Genomic DNA, 16,449 nt, shown 5'->3' on the forward strand with positions numbered 1-16,449 from the left:
AGCTGAAGGGAGCCAGGAAGGGATATCTAGGGGAGAAATCTCCAGGGCCTCCCATAACTTGGAAAGTTCATCTGGATGACGCAACACAAATTGCCGGCCGTTAACAGTGGTACTCAGGCCAAACGGAAAAAGCCACCTCATGGGCAGCCTCCTCTCTTTCAATACAACCGTGAGGGGTTTCAATGCCTTCCTTTTAGCTAGCGTGCTTGCCGCCAGGTCCTGAAAAAACAGGATTCTGTTCCCCTCAAAGGCAACTTCTTCCCTCTCTCTTGCCGCTCTGAGCACCGCAGATGTGTCGAGGTAATTCAGTAAAGCACAAATGATATCTCTGGGCGGCTCACTTGCAGCAGGCTTAGGCCTAAGCGCTCTGTGCGCCCTTTCAATGATAATATTTTCAGCCCGCTCTGCTCCCACAAGTATGGCGAATATCTGTTTAACACTGTCCAGCAATGCTTCTGCCGCCACCGATTCTGGAACACCTCTTATCCTTACATTCTTCCTTCTCCCCCTATTCTCTTGATCCTCTAAGTGGAGGAAAATACTGTCCACCTGGGAGGCTAATGATTTCACATGGCTTTGTATGCCTGTGCTGTGTTGTACTACAGCCGCTTGAAATTCCTCCAGCGCTTCCACCCTCTGCCCCACATGGGTTACCTCCGTTCTGATGACCGCCAACTCCGACAGCACGGGGGATAAGGCTTGGGCTAGAGACTGCTGTAGAGACCTCTGCAGGAAAGCTCTGGTGATCGGAGCGGGGTCCGGTTCGTCAGGCAGATCTGAGGGAGCGCAGGAGCTTGCGTCATCTGAATCTATGTCCAGGGTTGCAGCGTCGACCTCCGCCGCCGCCATCTTCCCTCTAGCAGCAGGAGACAGCGTCCTCTTGTAGCGGTATTTCTCCAGATCCCCATGCGATTTCCTTGACTTTGTCGCTTGCATGGCCTCTCCACCTCTCTCCTTGTTAGATTTGCCCATATTTATGTCGGTCAGGGCTGTATAAAGGCTTTAGATCGGATGGTATGGTGAGGAGCTCAGAGCTCACACGTCTTCCACCATGCTCAGTTGGCTCCGCCCCCTGGGGTGTCATTTTACATATACCCATGCTGGGTGAGATAAATATCTTGGTCAAATGCCAACTTTGTATAAAAAAAATAAAAATGGGAAAAGTTGTCTTTTGCAGAGATATTTCTGTCACCCAGCATGGGTATATGTAAAATGACACCCCAAAACACATTCCCCAACTTCTCCTGAGTACGGCGATACCACATGTGTGACACTTTTTTGAAGCCTAGGTGGGCAAAGGGGCACACATTCCAAAGAGCACCTTTCGGATTTCACCGGTCATTTTTTACAGATTTTAATTTCAAACTTCTTCTCACGCATCTGGGCCCCTAAAATGCCAGGGCAGTATAACTACCCCACAAGTGATGCCATTTTGTTAAGAAGACACCCCAAGGTATTTTGTGATGGGCATAGTGAGTTCATGGAAGTTTTTGTTTTTTGTCACAAGTTAGTGGAATATGAGACTTTGTAAGAAAAAAAAAATAAAGAAAAAAAAAATCATCATTTTCCGCTAACTTGTGACAAAAAATAAAAAGTTCTATGAACTCACTATGCCCATCAGCGAATACCTTAGGCCTCATTCACACTTCAGTGTTTGGTCAGTGATTTCCATCAGTGATTTGTGAGCCAAAACCAGAAGTGGAGCCTCCACAGACATGAGGTAAACGGGAAAGATCTGCTCCTGTTCTGTGTTTAGAGTTGCACCTGGTTTTGGCTCACAAATCACTGATGGAAATCACTGACCAAACACTGAAGTGTGAACGAGGCCTTAGGGTGTCTACTTTCCGAAATGGGGTCATTTGTGGGGGGTTTCTACTGTCTGGGCATTGTAGAACCTCAGGAAACATGACAGGTGCTCAGAAAGTCAGAGCTGCTTCAAAAAGCGGAAATTCACATTTTTGTACCATAGTTTGTAAACGCTATAACTTTTACCCAAACCATTATTTTTTTACCCAATCATTTTTTTTTGAACAATAAATTTAGCGAAATATTTATATATGGATGTAGTTTTTTTTTGCAAAATTTTACAACTGAAAGTGAAAAATTTAATTTTTTTGCAAAAAAATCGTTAAATTTCGATTAATAACAAAAAATTTAAAAATGTCAGCAGCAATGAAATACCACCAAATGAAAGCTCTATTAGTGAGAAGAAAAGGAGGTAAAATTAATTTGGGTGGTAAGTTGCATGACCGAGCAATAAACCGCTAAAGTTGTGGAGTGCCGATTTGTAAAAAAAGTGCCTGGTCACTAGGGGGGTATAAACCTGTGGTCCTTAAGTGGTTAAAGAGATCACTTCAGCAAATGGCATAAAGTGTCTCACTTCAGCAAATGGCATTCATCATGTAGAGAAAATTAATACAAGGCACTTACTACAATGTACTGTTATTATCCATATTGCTTTCTTTGCTGGTTGGATTCATTTTATTATAACATTATACACTGCTGCAGTACAGCAGAGGTGGTGGTGCCTGCCAATAGCAGGCGGTGAAGGGGGCGAGCCTCCCTAGCGTCACCCGTGATGCTATGAAGTCTTGTTCCCGTCATGGCCTGCTATTGGCTGAAGACACCCCACCCCCAGATGTTTTGATCCATGCGACAGGGAAATGCAGCGGCAGCACTGCGGGAATCGGAAGCAAAGTGGGTTACAGGGAGCAGTGTAAGTATAACCAGTATGAGGGGCACGGACATATTGGTGGGCATTATATGGATTGGATAACCCCTTTAAGGTTCAGTGCAGGCCTAAGCATCTTAGAAAAAGTACTCCAAGAGAGTAATGTTTATTTTATAATATTTACGTCTTCATGTAACTGTAGATAATGTATATTAGATATTTCTCATGTACATAATTATGTCTATTTTATGACTTTACTGGAGTTCAATATATACAATAGACATATACATATGTACAATTTATGTATTCATGCAAATCCACTGTATCATTTTTTTAATATTTGTATCTTTTTGCAAACCTCGGGTCATCTTCAAAGATGTACTGGATCCCTTGTCCATGGTGAACATCCCAGTCAACAATTAGAATTCTGTACCAAAAGTGTAAGAGAGATATTTTGACAAAAGGAACAAAAAATATAAATCAATATACAGTATGTCACGTGCTAAATATTCTAGCTACTGGAGCATGCAGTCTGTACAATCGCTAGGCATACCTTTACTGTATATCACACAGACATAGAGGTGTGTGTCAACAAGGCAACCCCATAGTTGATCTTGGATGCATCTCTGGTCAAAAGTTTAGCATTATTATAGTATAATATTATTATGTAAAAAAAACTTCTTTTAAAAAGTTTATACTAAAAAGCAATACCCTGGTCATTATTGGTTATATCACGTCTAAGCTTTTACCTGATAATAGAATAGCTTTGTATCCATACTCGTCACATACTTACAAAAAGTACAGTGTGTGCTTGAACCTCACATAATAGTTTATTATTAAGGACAGCACTATAAATGGTCAGTCTCATTCCAGTCATATCTAGCTGACTAGCTTATTTACAAGGCCCTTTTGTAATAGGACTATAATCTGGCATATGACTGGTGTCTTCATCACTCACCTCTGAACCTTGTACTTGCTTTTCGCATATTCTGCAGCAACTGCAACATTATTAAAGACACAGAATCCGTTACTTGCACTTCTCTGACTATGATGCCCTGGAGGCCTGAAAGATATACACAACCTAGTCAACCACTACAATACATAAACAATGGAACCAACACTTTAGGGCTCATGCAGATGAGCGATTTTCACATCCGGGTGCAGTCTGAGGGTGAACACTGACACTTTAAAACCAAGGCTTGCCCATTCGAGTCAATGGGTCTGTGAAAAAAATGGAAAGAGCACAGATGCCATCTGTGTGTGGTCAATTCATGGATAGTTAGTATAAAACCATGGGGCATGGAAGCAGGGATAGTTTCCCAGCCACATAGTGCATCACTTTGCAACTGTGTCAGTCAGACGTCTATGGCAGTGTTAACATTTCCAAGGGGAACAACACTTCCCATCATTCTTTCATTACCTTATAAGAGCCATTCCATTCTGAACATCTCCTGACATCACTGCATCAACAAGCTGTAATGTGCCACCAAGTGACAGCTTAGCACAGCGATACGAGTTCTGCGGAAAGTGACATATTTACAACATGCACAATGTCTACGCTGATACAAAAATGTACATACCGTAAATGATTTCTGGAAATGCCTCTGCATCGGACATTACCAAATATAGAAGTTTTTTCAACGAAAGAGTAGCCAATAAATTACAACCATCAGTTTTCATCCTATAACACTTTATTCACATGGAAGGAGACATCTACTAACTAATAGCCACTGGGATACCCTGCGCCAACCATTAAGGAATTATAGCCCTGGCTGGCGGGCGCTTACAGAAATGCACAATGCTACTTTATTCATTTCTTGTCTACTTTTTTTCTGTGTCAAGAGATGATCGGTCATATGTTAACCTCAACAAATCAGATGTATATATAAAACTAAGGCCTAGTTCACACGTCCCGAAAAAAATCAGACCAGGAACTCAAGGAGAAAGAAATATATATAATGGAACAATTTACAATTCGTCTCTTTCTTGAATTCACTCCCGATTTTGGCTTATGAAAAAGTCTGAAAAATATTGTAACGGTGAAGTGTGAACGGGGCCTAAATCTACTAAAAGTCAAGTAGAGGGGGGTCCCAGGTTTCGGACTCCCACCAATCAGATACTGATGGCCTATCCAGAGGATAAGTCATCAGTATCAAAATCTTGGAAAACCCCTTTAAATGCTGGTGGAGGACGGACCCTGTGAGAGAAGGTCGTCTCTGAGAGGAGGACACCATGGAAAGTCGTCACGCCCGATAATGCCAATCTTAATGGCAGCAGCTATACCCATGGTGCTATGTCCCCCAATGACGAGCGAGATATGTTTTTCGTAAGTGAAACTGATAATAACAGATACAGTACGCATCAAATAATTTTAGTGCAGATTTTATGTGGCATTCTTGTGTCACATGAATTCACCCTTACAGATGATTTCACCTAACAACCTGTTCAGTGGCAGAGCCCACCTGATGAAAGTATGCCGCGGTGTACTTCTCTGAGGTTTTCTTCAGTTCCTCTAAATCCATAGTCTGAGTACTCTTAACTACATCAAGGTATTCAGGACTGAAAATACATTGTGAGGATATCAGGGAGGTCAGTATATACAAATCAATATGGCAACTTGCGTAAAATGTGTGTGCTGGCATAAAAGCGGATGAAAAGTCAGACTATTCTTTTATCTTTTCATCTATACATTTAGGGCTCATGCACACGACCGTATGTAACTTGCAGTCCGCAAAAAATACGGATGACATCCGTGTGCATTCCGTATTTTGCAGACTGGAACAACTGGCTCCTAATAGAACAGTACTATCCTTGTTCGTTTTTTGTGGAACAGAAAAACGGACATACGGAAATGGAATGCACAAGGATTAACTTCCTTTTTTTTGCAGAAACTTTGAGTTGAATGGTTCCGCATATGGTCCGCAAAAAAAACAACGCAACGGACTCAGAAAGAAAATACGTTCGTGTGCATGAGCGCTTAGGCACTGATCTGAACAATACATCAGGGAAGATTTAATAATCCTTACTTAAAGGGGTTATGCCATGAAATGAAAATAGGACATCATATAGTACATGACAATACCTTTCTCATAAAGTCAGAACCAGCCCTGTACCTGACATGGGTCCAGAGATCTCCATAATCACTGCTCCAGTTGCTGTGCTAGATTATCTTCAGCCTGGCAGCTCATGGGGTGTGTCCTTTCTGCTGTATCTCTCCCCCTGTAACTGCCACAGCTTCTAACAGAACATATGGCTGGTGGCAGTTAGATTTAAACTGAGTGCGTTCAACCAGCTCAGTGAGAGGGACAAAAATAAGGAAAAGGACAAACAGCAGGTGGCGCTATACAGATAGATCTTGCTGAATAACTCACTGGCTATAGTAGATTTTTTTATTACATGCAATTACAAAAGTGTTTAAAGTATAACTGTCATATTTTTTTTGGGGGAGTATTAGATTGTGGTGATTAATATCTCCTTGGTGGCCCTATTTCAACTTTTCACTGTGTATTCAATTACCCCTTAATTCCACAGTTTTGTTCCCTGTACTGCCTACTTTTACCTGTGCTTAAAATCAGGTTGCTATGCATGGCCCGTCTATGTGTTGAAGGACGGAGGACGCAGAAGCCGGCTGCGTGCAGGTTCACATTACTGACAGCCAGGGACTGTAAGTAAATGATTAAAGCCAGGTCCTCCCCAGCAGCTGATAACAGCGCCTGGGCTGTGTGCACTTCTCCCTGTCCCTGCGCTTGGCAGACGCTCACTCACTCAGCAGACTGGGACAATGCAGAGTTGGAGCAGCGCAGACCAGGGAAGGGAGATCTGCCGTCTGCTCAGTGTATAAATGAAAGCAACATGTGGTACGAGGACCCCTTTGTGCTGCAGGAGATTAACCCTTTAGGGGGAGGGCTCTGGTTACTGACACTTTTGGGGGGCTATTGTTAGGCTGCAAAAAACAGTGTCAGGCAGCTTCTGCCAAGGCGAATAAGATAATGGGTTGCATCAAAAGGGGCATAGATGCCCGTGATGAGAACATAGTCCTACCACTTTACAAATCATTAGTCAGACCACACATGGAGTACTGTGTACAGTTCTGGGCTCCAGTGAACAAAGCAGACATAGCAGAGCTGGAGAGGGCCCAGAGGAGGGCAACTAAAGTAATAACTGGAATGGGGCAACTACAGTACCCTGAAAGATTATCAAAATTAGGGTTATTCACTTTAGAAAAAAGACGACAGAGTAGATCTAATTAATATGTATAAATATATCAGGGGTCAGTACAGAGATCTATCCCATCATCTATTTATCCCCAGGACTGTGACTGTGACGAGGGGACATCCTCTGCGTCTGGAGGAAAGAAGGTTTGTACACAAACATAGAAGAGTATTCTTTATGGTAAGAGCAGTGAGACTATGGAACTCTCTGCCTGAGGAGGTGGTGATGGTGAGTACAATAAAGGAATTCAAGAGGGGCCTGGATGTATTTCTGGAGTGTAATAATATTACAGGCTATAGCTACTAGAGAGGGGTCGTTGATCCAGGGATTTATTCCGATTGCCTGATTGGAGTCGGGAAGGAATTTTTATTCCCCTAAAGTGAGGAAATTGGCTTCTACCTCACAGGGGTTTTTTGCCTTCCTCTGGATCAACTCGCAGGATGACAGGCCGAACTGGATGGACAAATGTCTTTTTTCAGCCTTATGTACTATGTTACTATGTTACTAGTGAGGGCAGGCGGGATTAGCCTCAGGGTGAGGGCAGTGGCGGCCATCTTAACTGAATAGTGAAATTGCAGTTTTATGCAGACTGGTTGCTAAGGGCTGAATCTTATTAAATATGGGGTAAGTCAGTCTAATAGTAACTGATTCTGGAATATCATGTTAATAGTAACTACATATATGAAAATTGAAATTAGGGTCTAAGTGTGACAGTTATCCTTTAAAGGGAACCCGTCACCGTTTAGATCAATATGCAAATGAACCTCATATGTGTCCTGTATCCGGAGATGAGTCCAGCGGAAAGGAGCCCAGCACCGCCCCGCGTCCTCCGAATCTCCTCCTTGCTGGCTGATGTCACAGAGCTGGAGCGCCGAAATCTCGCGATGCGCGAGCTAGAGCATGCGTAGTCCGTTCCCTGTGCTGATGCCAGCACAGGGAATAAACATGATGCCGACACTGCGCATGCGCAAGCTCGCGCATCGCGAGATTTCGGCGCTCCAGCTCTGTGACGTCAGCCAGCAAGGAGGAGATTCGGAGGACGCGGGGCGGTGCTGGGCTCCTTTCCGCTGGACTCATCTCCGGATACAGGACACATATGACGTTCATTTGCATATGGATCAAAAAGTTTTTTTTAACACAATAAAAGCACACAGAGCTATGGGGACTGGGTATTGCAGATGTGCTAGCGGCCATCTAGCAGCCCATGTCCCCAGCTCTATGGCCAAAATCCCAGTGACAGGTTCCCTTTAAATCCAGGTGCTGGTTTGAAAAATGTAGAATGTGTTTCCAGACACAACCCCTTTAGGGTACAGCCACATACAGCGGCCATGCTGCAGGTTAGATGCAAAACCACGCGACCGTTAGGCCCCTTGCAGATGAGCGTTCCTCCCGCAGCGAGTCCCCATCGCAGCACCCGGCCTGACCTCCCAGCACTGACGGATTCACATATCATTATATTGATTTATGATGCTATGTAACCCTTACAGTTCTGGAATGTATTGAATAGCACTGGCATAATGTTGTCAGTGTTATCCAATACATTCCAGAACTGTAAGGGTTACATGCCATCATAAATCAATATAATGCTATGTGAATCCCGTCAGTGCTGGGAGGTCAGGCCGGGTGCTGCGATGGGGACTCGCTGCGGGAGGAATGGTCGCCTGCAAGGGGCCTTAAAGGGTTATTCCCATCTTGGAGATTCGGGGCATATCGGCGCATAACAGCCGAGCAGCACATTTAGCTATTTTCGGAGCCCGCACTGCCAAAGCCAGCCACCGCTCCATTCACTTCTATAGGGCTTATGGAAATAGCTGAGACTCAATGTCCAACATGGGAATACCCCTTTAATCATGAAGAATGAATGAACAATGCAGGTCTAATGAGTCAATATGATGCTGCTGTGTCTCGTATGGCCCCACGTTACTTGGCCACATCCCGGCCGCGGCATGGCTGTACCCTTACACGGGTCATCTCATCAGGAAAATGGTTTGTTCCCAATAACATCCTGCTTATCAGAGGAGATGAAAGCTACATTTCCATGCAGCAATTATCTCCTCTACATGGGGATGAGCGATCGCTACTGGGATTGCTCAACTCCACAGAAAATCATTGTAACATCAGAGACCGTAAAAAACCCAGCCTAAGGCTCCTTAGTGACCACCGTAAAAAGGCGTACTGGCAGTCACTAAGGGGTTAAGTCTCCTTTCCATACAAAGAAAGTAGAAGTGCTGTTCAGTGCAGACCTGTGGACTAGGGTTATCTCTTCCTCCGTGGCCTCTCTGACAGGTACCCGGACACATCTGTTTACAAGATGATAATCCTGGAGTCTCTTGAAGGAAGAAGACAGTCTCTCCGGCACCTCAATAGCACACTCTGGGCTGTCAGAGACAAGGGCGAGACAAAAAGTGACAGCAGTATTCCATTTATCTCCAGCCATAGCGCCAACATATTCTGAAGCGCTGCACAGATTACTTACTCATCCCAAAGCAGCTGATAGCTCATCATTTCTTCATCATAGATCAGCGCTGTGCCGGACGCCATTGCTGGAAAACACATCATATTAACCACCTCAGCCCCCCTAGCTTAAACACCCTTAATGACCAGGCCACTTTTTACACTTCTGCACTACACTAGTTTCACCGTTTATTGCTCGGTCATGCAACTTACCACCCAAATGAATTTTACCTCCTTTTCTTCTCACTAATAGAGCTTTCATTTGGTGGTATTTCATTGCTGCTGACATTTTTACTTTCTTTTTTAATATTAATCGAAAATGACCGAAATTTTAGCAAAAAAATGACATTTTTCACTTTCTGTTGTAAAATTTTTCTAATAAAACTACATTTCTATATACATTTTTCTCTAAATTTATTGTTCTACATGTCTGATAAAAAAAAATGCAATAAGTGTATATTTATTGGTTTGGGTAAAAGTTATAGCGTTTACAAACTATGTCGCAAAAAAAATTCATTTACGCACTTTGACTTTCTGAGCACCTGTCATGTTTCCTGAGGTTCTACAATGCCCAGACAGTAGAAACACCCCGCAAATGACCCCATTTCGGAAAGTAGACACCCTAAGGTATTCGCTGATGGGCATAGTGAGTTCATGGAAGTTTTTATTTTTTGTCACAAGTTAGCAGAAATAGAATTTTTTTATTTTATAATTTTTTTTTCCTTACAAAGTCTCATATTCCACTAACTTGTGACAAAAAATAAAATTTTACATGAACTCGCCATGCCCCTCACGAAATACCTTGGGGTGTCTTCTTTCCAAAATGGGGTCACTCGTGGGGTATTTATACTGCCCTGGACTTTTAGGGGACCTAAAGCGTAAGAAGTAATTTGGAATCCAAATGCCCTGTGAAATCGTAAAGGTACTCATTGGAATTTGGGCCCCTTTGCGCACCTAGGCTGCAAAAAAGTGTCACACATGTGGTATCACTGTACCCAGAAGAAGTAGGGCAATGTGTTTTGGGGTGTATTTTTACATATACCCATGCTGGGTGAGATAAATATCTCTGTAAAAGACAACTTCTCCCATTTTTTTAATACAAAGTTGTCATTTTACAGAGATATTTCTCTCACCCAGCATGGGTATATGTAAAAATACACCCCAAACCACATTGCCCTACTTCTCCTGAGTACGGCAATACCACATGTGTGACACTTTTTTGCAGCCTAGGTGCGCAAAGGGGCCCAAATTCCAATGAGTACCTTTTAGGAGGGCATTTTTAGGCATTTGGATTCTCACGCATTAGGGCCCCTAAAATGCCAGGGCAGTATAAATACCCCACATGTGACCCCATTTTGGAAAGAAGACACCCCAAGGTATTCTGTGAGGGGCATGGCAAGTTCATAGACGCTTTTGTTTTTGCACAAGTTAACGTAAATTGATTTTTTTTAGTTTTTTCTCACAAAGTCTCCCTTTCCGCTAACTTGTGACAAAAAGTTCAATCTTTCATGGACTCAATATGCCCCTCAGCGAATACCTTGGGGTGTCTTCTTTCCAAAATGGGGTCATTTGTGGGGTGTTTGAACTGCCCTGGCAATTGAGGGTCTCCGCAATCATTACATGTATGGCCAGCATTAGGAGTTTCTGCTATTCTCCTTAGGCCGAATGCACACGGCCGTGTTGAGAGCAGGAACGCCAGGCCGTGTTACCACGGACTGCACTCGGCCGCGGAACACGGCCGTGTGCATTCGGCCTTATATTGAGCATACGGGCAATTAGATTTTTTTTTTTCGTTCAGCCTCTGGGCTGAAAGAAAAAATAAACGGCACAGATTTCTTCATTCGCATCGATCAATGTGGATGAAAAAATCTCTGCCAAAAAATAAAAAAAGAGGGGAAAGGCGTCTGCCAGGACACAAATGGGAGGCTAGCGAAGTACAGGAAGCCGCTGCGATTGATAAAAAATATCAAAACTGATTTTTTTATTGCCGCAGCGCTTGTGTAGTGATTGTGCAGTGATAAAAAAAATTATAATAATTGTCACTGCGGCGGGGCGGGCGTGGGTGAACGCACGTGTGGGCGACCGATCAGGCAAACACTGCGTTTTGGGTGGAGGGCGAGCTAAGGTGACACTAATACTATTACAGATACTATAAAGTACCAATGCTGATTAGCGATACGCTAATCAGTGACTGCGGTGCGGTGGGCTGGGCGCTAAACGATCGCTAAACTACCTAACCAAGGGGCCTAAACTATACCTAAAACCTAACAGTCAATACTGGTGGGGAAAAAAAAGTGACAGTTTACACTGATCACTTTTTTCCCTGTCACTAGTAATTGACAGGAGTTATCAAGGGGTGATCAAGGGGTTAATTGGGGTGATCTGGGGCTAAATATGTAGTGCTTGGTGTACTCACTGTGATCTGTGCTCTCTGCTGGGACCAACCGACGAAAAGGACCCAGAAGAGGAGCACAGAAGCCATATAACACATTATATTTATAAATACAATGTGTTATATGGCAGGTGGTTCGTTATTTTAAAAGTCACCAGCCTGCCAGCGCTGATCATTGGATGGCAGGCTAGTGACCAACTCCTTCTGCGACTTTTGCCGAACCGCACTGCGCATGTGCGGGCCGGATATGCGCGTCTCGCGAGATGACGCATCGATGCGTCAAGGAGGAATAACCAGGCCGCCCGCAGGACGCATCCCTGTGTTAGGTGGTCGGGAGGAGGTTAATGAGACATTTATAAGGCTCCATGCACACTGCCACAGACCACGGATCCACTCACTCCCATTACTACAAATGACTATTCTGGTCCACAATACAGAGACGAATAGAACATCTTCTATAATGGGCAGAACGACCGTGCGGATCCGCAACAAATATGCATATGTGCCTGGCTCCATAGAAATGAATGGGTCCGTGTGCTTAGTGCAGAGCGTACAGATGAAAAGACCGTCCTGTGCAGGAGGACGAACTATTCATATATCATCCAGATGTTACTTCTAGGCAAAACATCTGCACCTAAAATAAATAAATAAAACACCTAAAAGGTAACGCCCCCGTCCACAGACATACTGTGCAAAAGTGACAGCCACATAGGTGACAACTCCCAAGGGGACACTACTGGTTGTCACCCATCTTTCTCAGAAATGTGACCTGTGAGAAGTTCCCCTGACATATATCTGTTCTCTGTGCAGCAATGGTCGCCGAAGACTCTGCACTGAGAGCAGCCAGCAGTCACACTTACCTGCTAGCGGCCGCAGACACTATGGAGGCTGAAGGAGCCCACTGTCAGGAGGCAGGAGTCGGCTCTAGTGGTGCACAGTCCAGTACAGGATGCCACAAGGGCCGGAAACGGTGCAGACGCCATTTTTTCGAAGACCAACAGGTTTGCCACCAAGTTATCAGTCTGTGCCCAGGAAATCGTTGTTTTGAACTTCTCTTGGTTCTTCAGTCTTGAATAATAATAATAATATGGATCCGAGTCCTGCCAGCTAAAGGTGGACGCAAATGTGACAGAATAGACCGATGTATTGCTGTTACTAATGATACAAATTCCATAGGAACGTGCCTGTGTGCCTTGTCGACACGATGGGGACCTCGGGTGGCCAATAGGGCCTATGCTTTTGCCCTATTTTGGTGTCCATAGTCTGTGCTCCGAAGTGTCCCTCTTTTTTATCCTCTTTGATCCTTAAATGTCCCTCTTTTTCACCTGGGGAATTAATGCATAAATGTGCATTAGTAAATGTACTAAATTGCCCAGTACTAAGGTGTCTGTATGATTTCAACCTGTATATTAGACCAGAACTTCATTATTTGGTGCAGTTTGGACCTTAAAATATCTATAATCTGATTATTTAAGTGCAAATATTTAAATGGATACCGAAGCACAATAAAAATATTTTCCCTGGGGCTCTACATGCTGGGGAAAAAGAACAATTAAAGGAACTTCTACTCGCCTAACCAATCCCCAGCTGCTATAGTTGTGCAGCGTTAGAGGCGTGGCCTAATATATAAAAAACTGCCGCATATATTGTCCCTCTGCAATTTTTAAAAGTTGGGAGTTATGATAGTCTGCTGCAATGCATACTGGGGAAGATTTATCAAACTGGTGTAAAGGAAAGCTGGTTTAGTTGCCCATAGCATTTTCCAAAGGAACTGTGAAAGATGGAATCTGGTTGCTACGGGCAACAGCCAGTTGTGCTTTGCACCAGTTTTTAAAAATCTACCCCACTGTCTCTATGTGTTTATATATAATATATATACCTCCCAACTTTTGAAATGGAGTCACAAGATCAGCGTCATGCGAAGTAGACTGAGGCAAATGTTTTTACACTGTCATGCCTCTTAGTCTGCCCAATGCCTATCTACACATGCCCAATCCTGCCCAGTCTCCTTTGTGTCCACACACAGCAGAACGCCCTCTTAGTGCCCCTAAGCAATAGTTTAGTGCCCCGCACAGTAGTTATGCCCCTTTAGCACTCCTATACAGTACACTGTCCTTTAAGTGCCCCCACACAGCAAGTTATGCATCTTTAGTGCTTCCACACAGTAGAATGCCCTCTTTGTGCCCCCACAGAGTACTTATGCCCCCTTAGTGCCCCCACACCATGACATGTCACAGTCCTTGCAGGGCATTCGCCGAAATTTGGGACAGTTGGGAGGTATGTGCATAAGCACACCAAATTTTTACTAACAGGTTCATGCTGAATCTGTGAGGCAAAAAAGTGACGTGTCTTCCTTGGATCCACTGCTCCTAGGGGAGAATACCGCCATACAGTTTTTCTGTCAAAAATTCTCCCAGTGAAAATGAAGGCTTACATCAGTGCAGTAGGTGTCCGTAGACATCTCTGTGCTGTATGATGGCACCTTGCAGCTGATTGGTTGTATGGAGCTGTGACGTAATTGTGAAGCCTTAGGCCTCATTCAGACGGCCGTAGTGTTCTGCTGATCCGCAAAACTCAGATACCGGCCGTGTGCATTCCACAATTTGCGGACCACACATGACAGCAACCATAATAGAAAATGCCTATTCTTGTCTGCGATTGCAGGCAAGAACAGGACATGCTCTATCCTTTCCACATCTTATTGTCACAGCTGTGTCTCGGTCTCTGTGTTGTTTGCCGTGACACGTTTGCCGTGCGTGCTGGTTGCCTGGGGCAACATGTAGTTTATGCATGATGTGTGCACACTTCTCCTAGGTTTGTTTCCCTTCCCTGTCTGGGTGTGATCACTAGGTGCTTATATTGCCTGTGGCTGGTAGTCTGGAGTTTAGTTCTCCTCCAGCCTCTGTTGGTGCTGGAGCTATGCTCCTGCCCTGGTTATTCCATCTGCCCAGTAATTGAGGGCCACCTAGTGAGACATACTGTCACGGTGGGGGGAAACTCCCCACCAAACAACGATAGGGAGCGGGAAGAGAAACTAGGCCTGGACACAGGGAGCAAGTAACCTCCTAAAGCATCCCTAATCCTCGCCCTGACTCCTATCCGTATGAGCGGACCTAGATCGAAGGAGGGCTCATACACAGGAACCTCGGGCCCTACCAACCCTAAAGATCCCTGGATTAGTGACAGGACTGAGACGACCTGTTCTTCCAAGACATGGATTAACCGGAGTCTCCCACCAGCCTAGATGCAGTGAAAGGGGAAGACAAAACAAACCAGGGTGGATAAAAATCAATGATTTTTTTTTTTTAAAGAATCAAAAATATCAGATTTTTTAATTTAAAAAGGATTTTTTAATATAAAATGCTTTTTGAGGAAAATATATTACCATCCAAAGGTTATTCCATCATGAAATAAAGATTCGTTTTTTAATCATGTAGAATAAGGCTGTATATGTTTAATTTTTTTGGGTAAATAAATTCCATTAATCCATTCACAATCAGTGATGGCCAGTTCGCATTGTTCGCCCGCGAACACATGCGGGCTGCCATCTTTTTTCACAAGTCAGGTGATGCACAGGTAAGCCCTTACCTGTGCCTGTGCGCGAGCCGGTCTGAAATCAAATGCGGTCACCGCTGGGGGCCTTCATCGGGCTGTTCTCGGAACTGCCTACTCCCGGTGACCGCATTTGATTTCAGACCAGCTCGCACACAGGTAAGGGCTTACCTATGCATCGCCGGACTTGTGAAAAAAGATGGCAGCCCGCATGTGTTCGCGGGCGAACAATGCGAACTGGCCATCACTGTTCACAATGTCATGCTCTTCCAGAGGTTTTTGTCAGATTATTGGGCAGTTTCTTTGCCTACAAGATATTATCACAGATGCTTGGTTTACTTTTGCAGTTCTCAAAACTGAATTTGACTCAGCAGAGATCACATGCCTCTTCTTCACAGCAAAAATGTTATAACATGAACAGAGTTGAGAAAAAGACCTTAATCCTAACTTCTCCAAACCTATGAATACAGAATCAATCAAACTAATATGAAAAGTTGTTATTCTAGAAATCTTCATCTACTTGCATATTATAAGTTATACCAGCAAGAATTAGTCTTTATGTAGAAAACTATGATTTAAATCAAGCCTTACTGACTAGTGATTTATTTCACAAATTTTTTATTAGAAAATCATAGCATACATCATCTTCCACAATGTCAAATTACCATACAGTACAGTATAATTTGCTCATCACATTGCAGGATAAAAGACACTGGATGTAAAGTTTTCATTTATATTAAAGAAAAAAAGAAAAAACAAGGCCGTAAGAGAACGACCAACAAACAAACAATAATAAACACTGCGCCACATTTAAAATCAAGCAGTAAAATTGAGGTATGTATCTTCTACACTTGTAGATCTGGCAAAGATGGATAGTGTTTGGATATATAAGACACCCATTTTCGCCACCTTGCACTGACACATGATAATCGGCAAAGCTGTTTTGCAATCAGTAGCTCCATGCCATAATTATAGTGGACTTTAGCAATGATTTCTGGTATGGTTGGGATGTCCCTACTCTTCCACCTTTTAGCTATTGCAACTCTCGTTGCTGTTAGTATATGAAAAGCAATAGTGAGGTCCGCTAACTCTAAACATTCCAGCTCAAAGGAGAGCAATGCTAGTTCTGGGGACATGGGGAGCTCCTTCCCTATTACAGCACCTATAA

At 43.7% G+C, this 16,449-nt stretch overlaps 1 protein-coding gene across 2 annotated transcripts in view; it reads right to left on the reverse strand.

Annotated features, from left to right (window-relative positions):
* Positions 1 to 12,659, reverse strand: part of HDAC10 (histone deacetylase 10) — a 59,916-nt gene extending 47,257 nt beyond the window's left edge. Inside the window, exons 1-7 of one of the 2 annotated variants that reach the window (XM_044280251.1) lie at positions 12,590 to 12,659; positions 9,360 to 9,426; positions 9,127 to 9,261; positions 5,134 to 5,230; positions 4,092 to 4,189; positions 3,630 to 3,734; positions 3,030 to 3,098 (exon numbers count right to left, since the gene is read on the reverse strand). In XM_044280251.1, coding sequence (XP_044136186.1) covers positions 3,030 to 3,098; positions 3,630 to 3,734; positions 4,092 to 4,189; positions 5,134 to 5,230; positions 9,127 to 9,261; positions 9,360 to 9,424 — 569 coding nt within the window. In that variant the 5' untranslated portion in view covers positions 9,425 to 9,426; positions 12,590 to 12,659. Of the gene's footprint in view, positions 1 to 3,029; positions 3,099 to 3,629; positions 3,735 to 4,091; positions 4,190 to 5,133; positions 5,231 to 9,126; positions 9,262 to 9,359; positions 9,427 to 12,589 lie in introns of those variants that run through there. The other variant, XM_044280252.1, reaches the window with a different exon arrangement.
* Between the last annotated feature and the right edge of the window lie 3,790 nt (positions 12,660 to 16,449).

Source organism: Bufo gargarizans, chromosome 2 (assembly GCF_014858855.1).
Source record: "Bufo gargarizans isolate SCDJY-AF-19 chromosome 2, ASM1485885v1, whole genome shotgun sequence".
Lineage (NCBI taxonomy): Eukaryota > Metazoa > Chordata > Amphibia > Anura > Bufonidae > Bufo > Bufo gargarizans.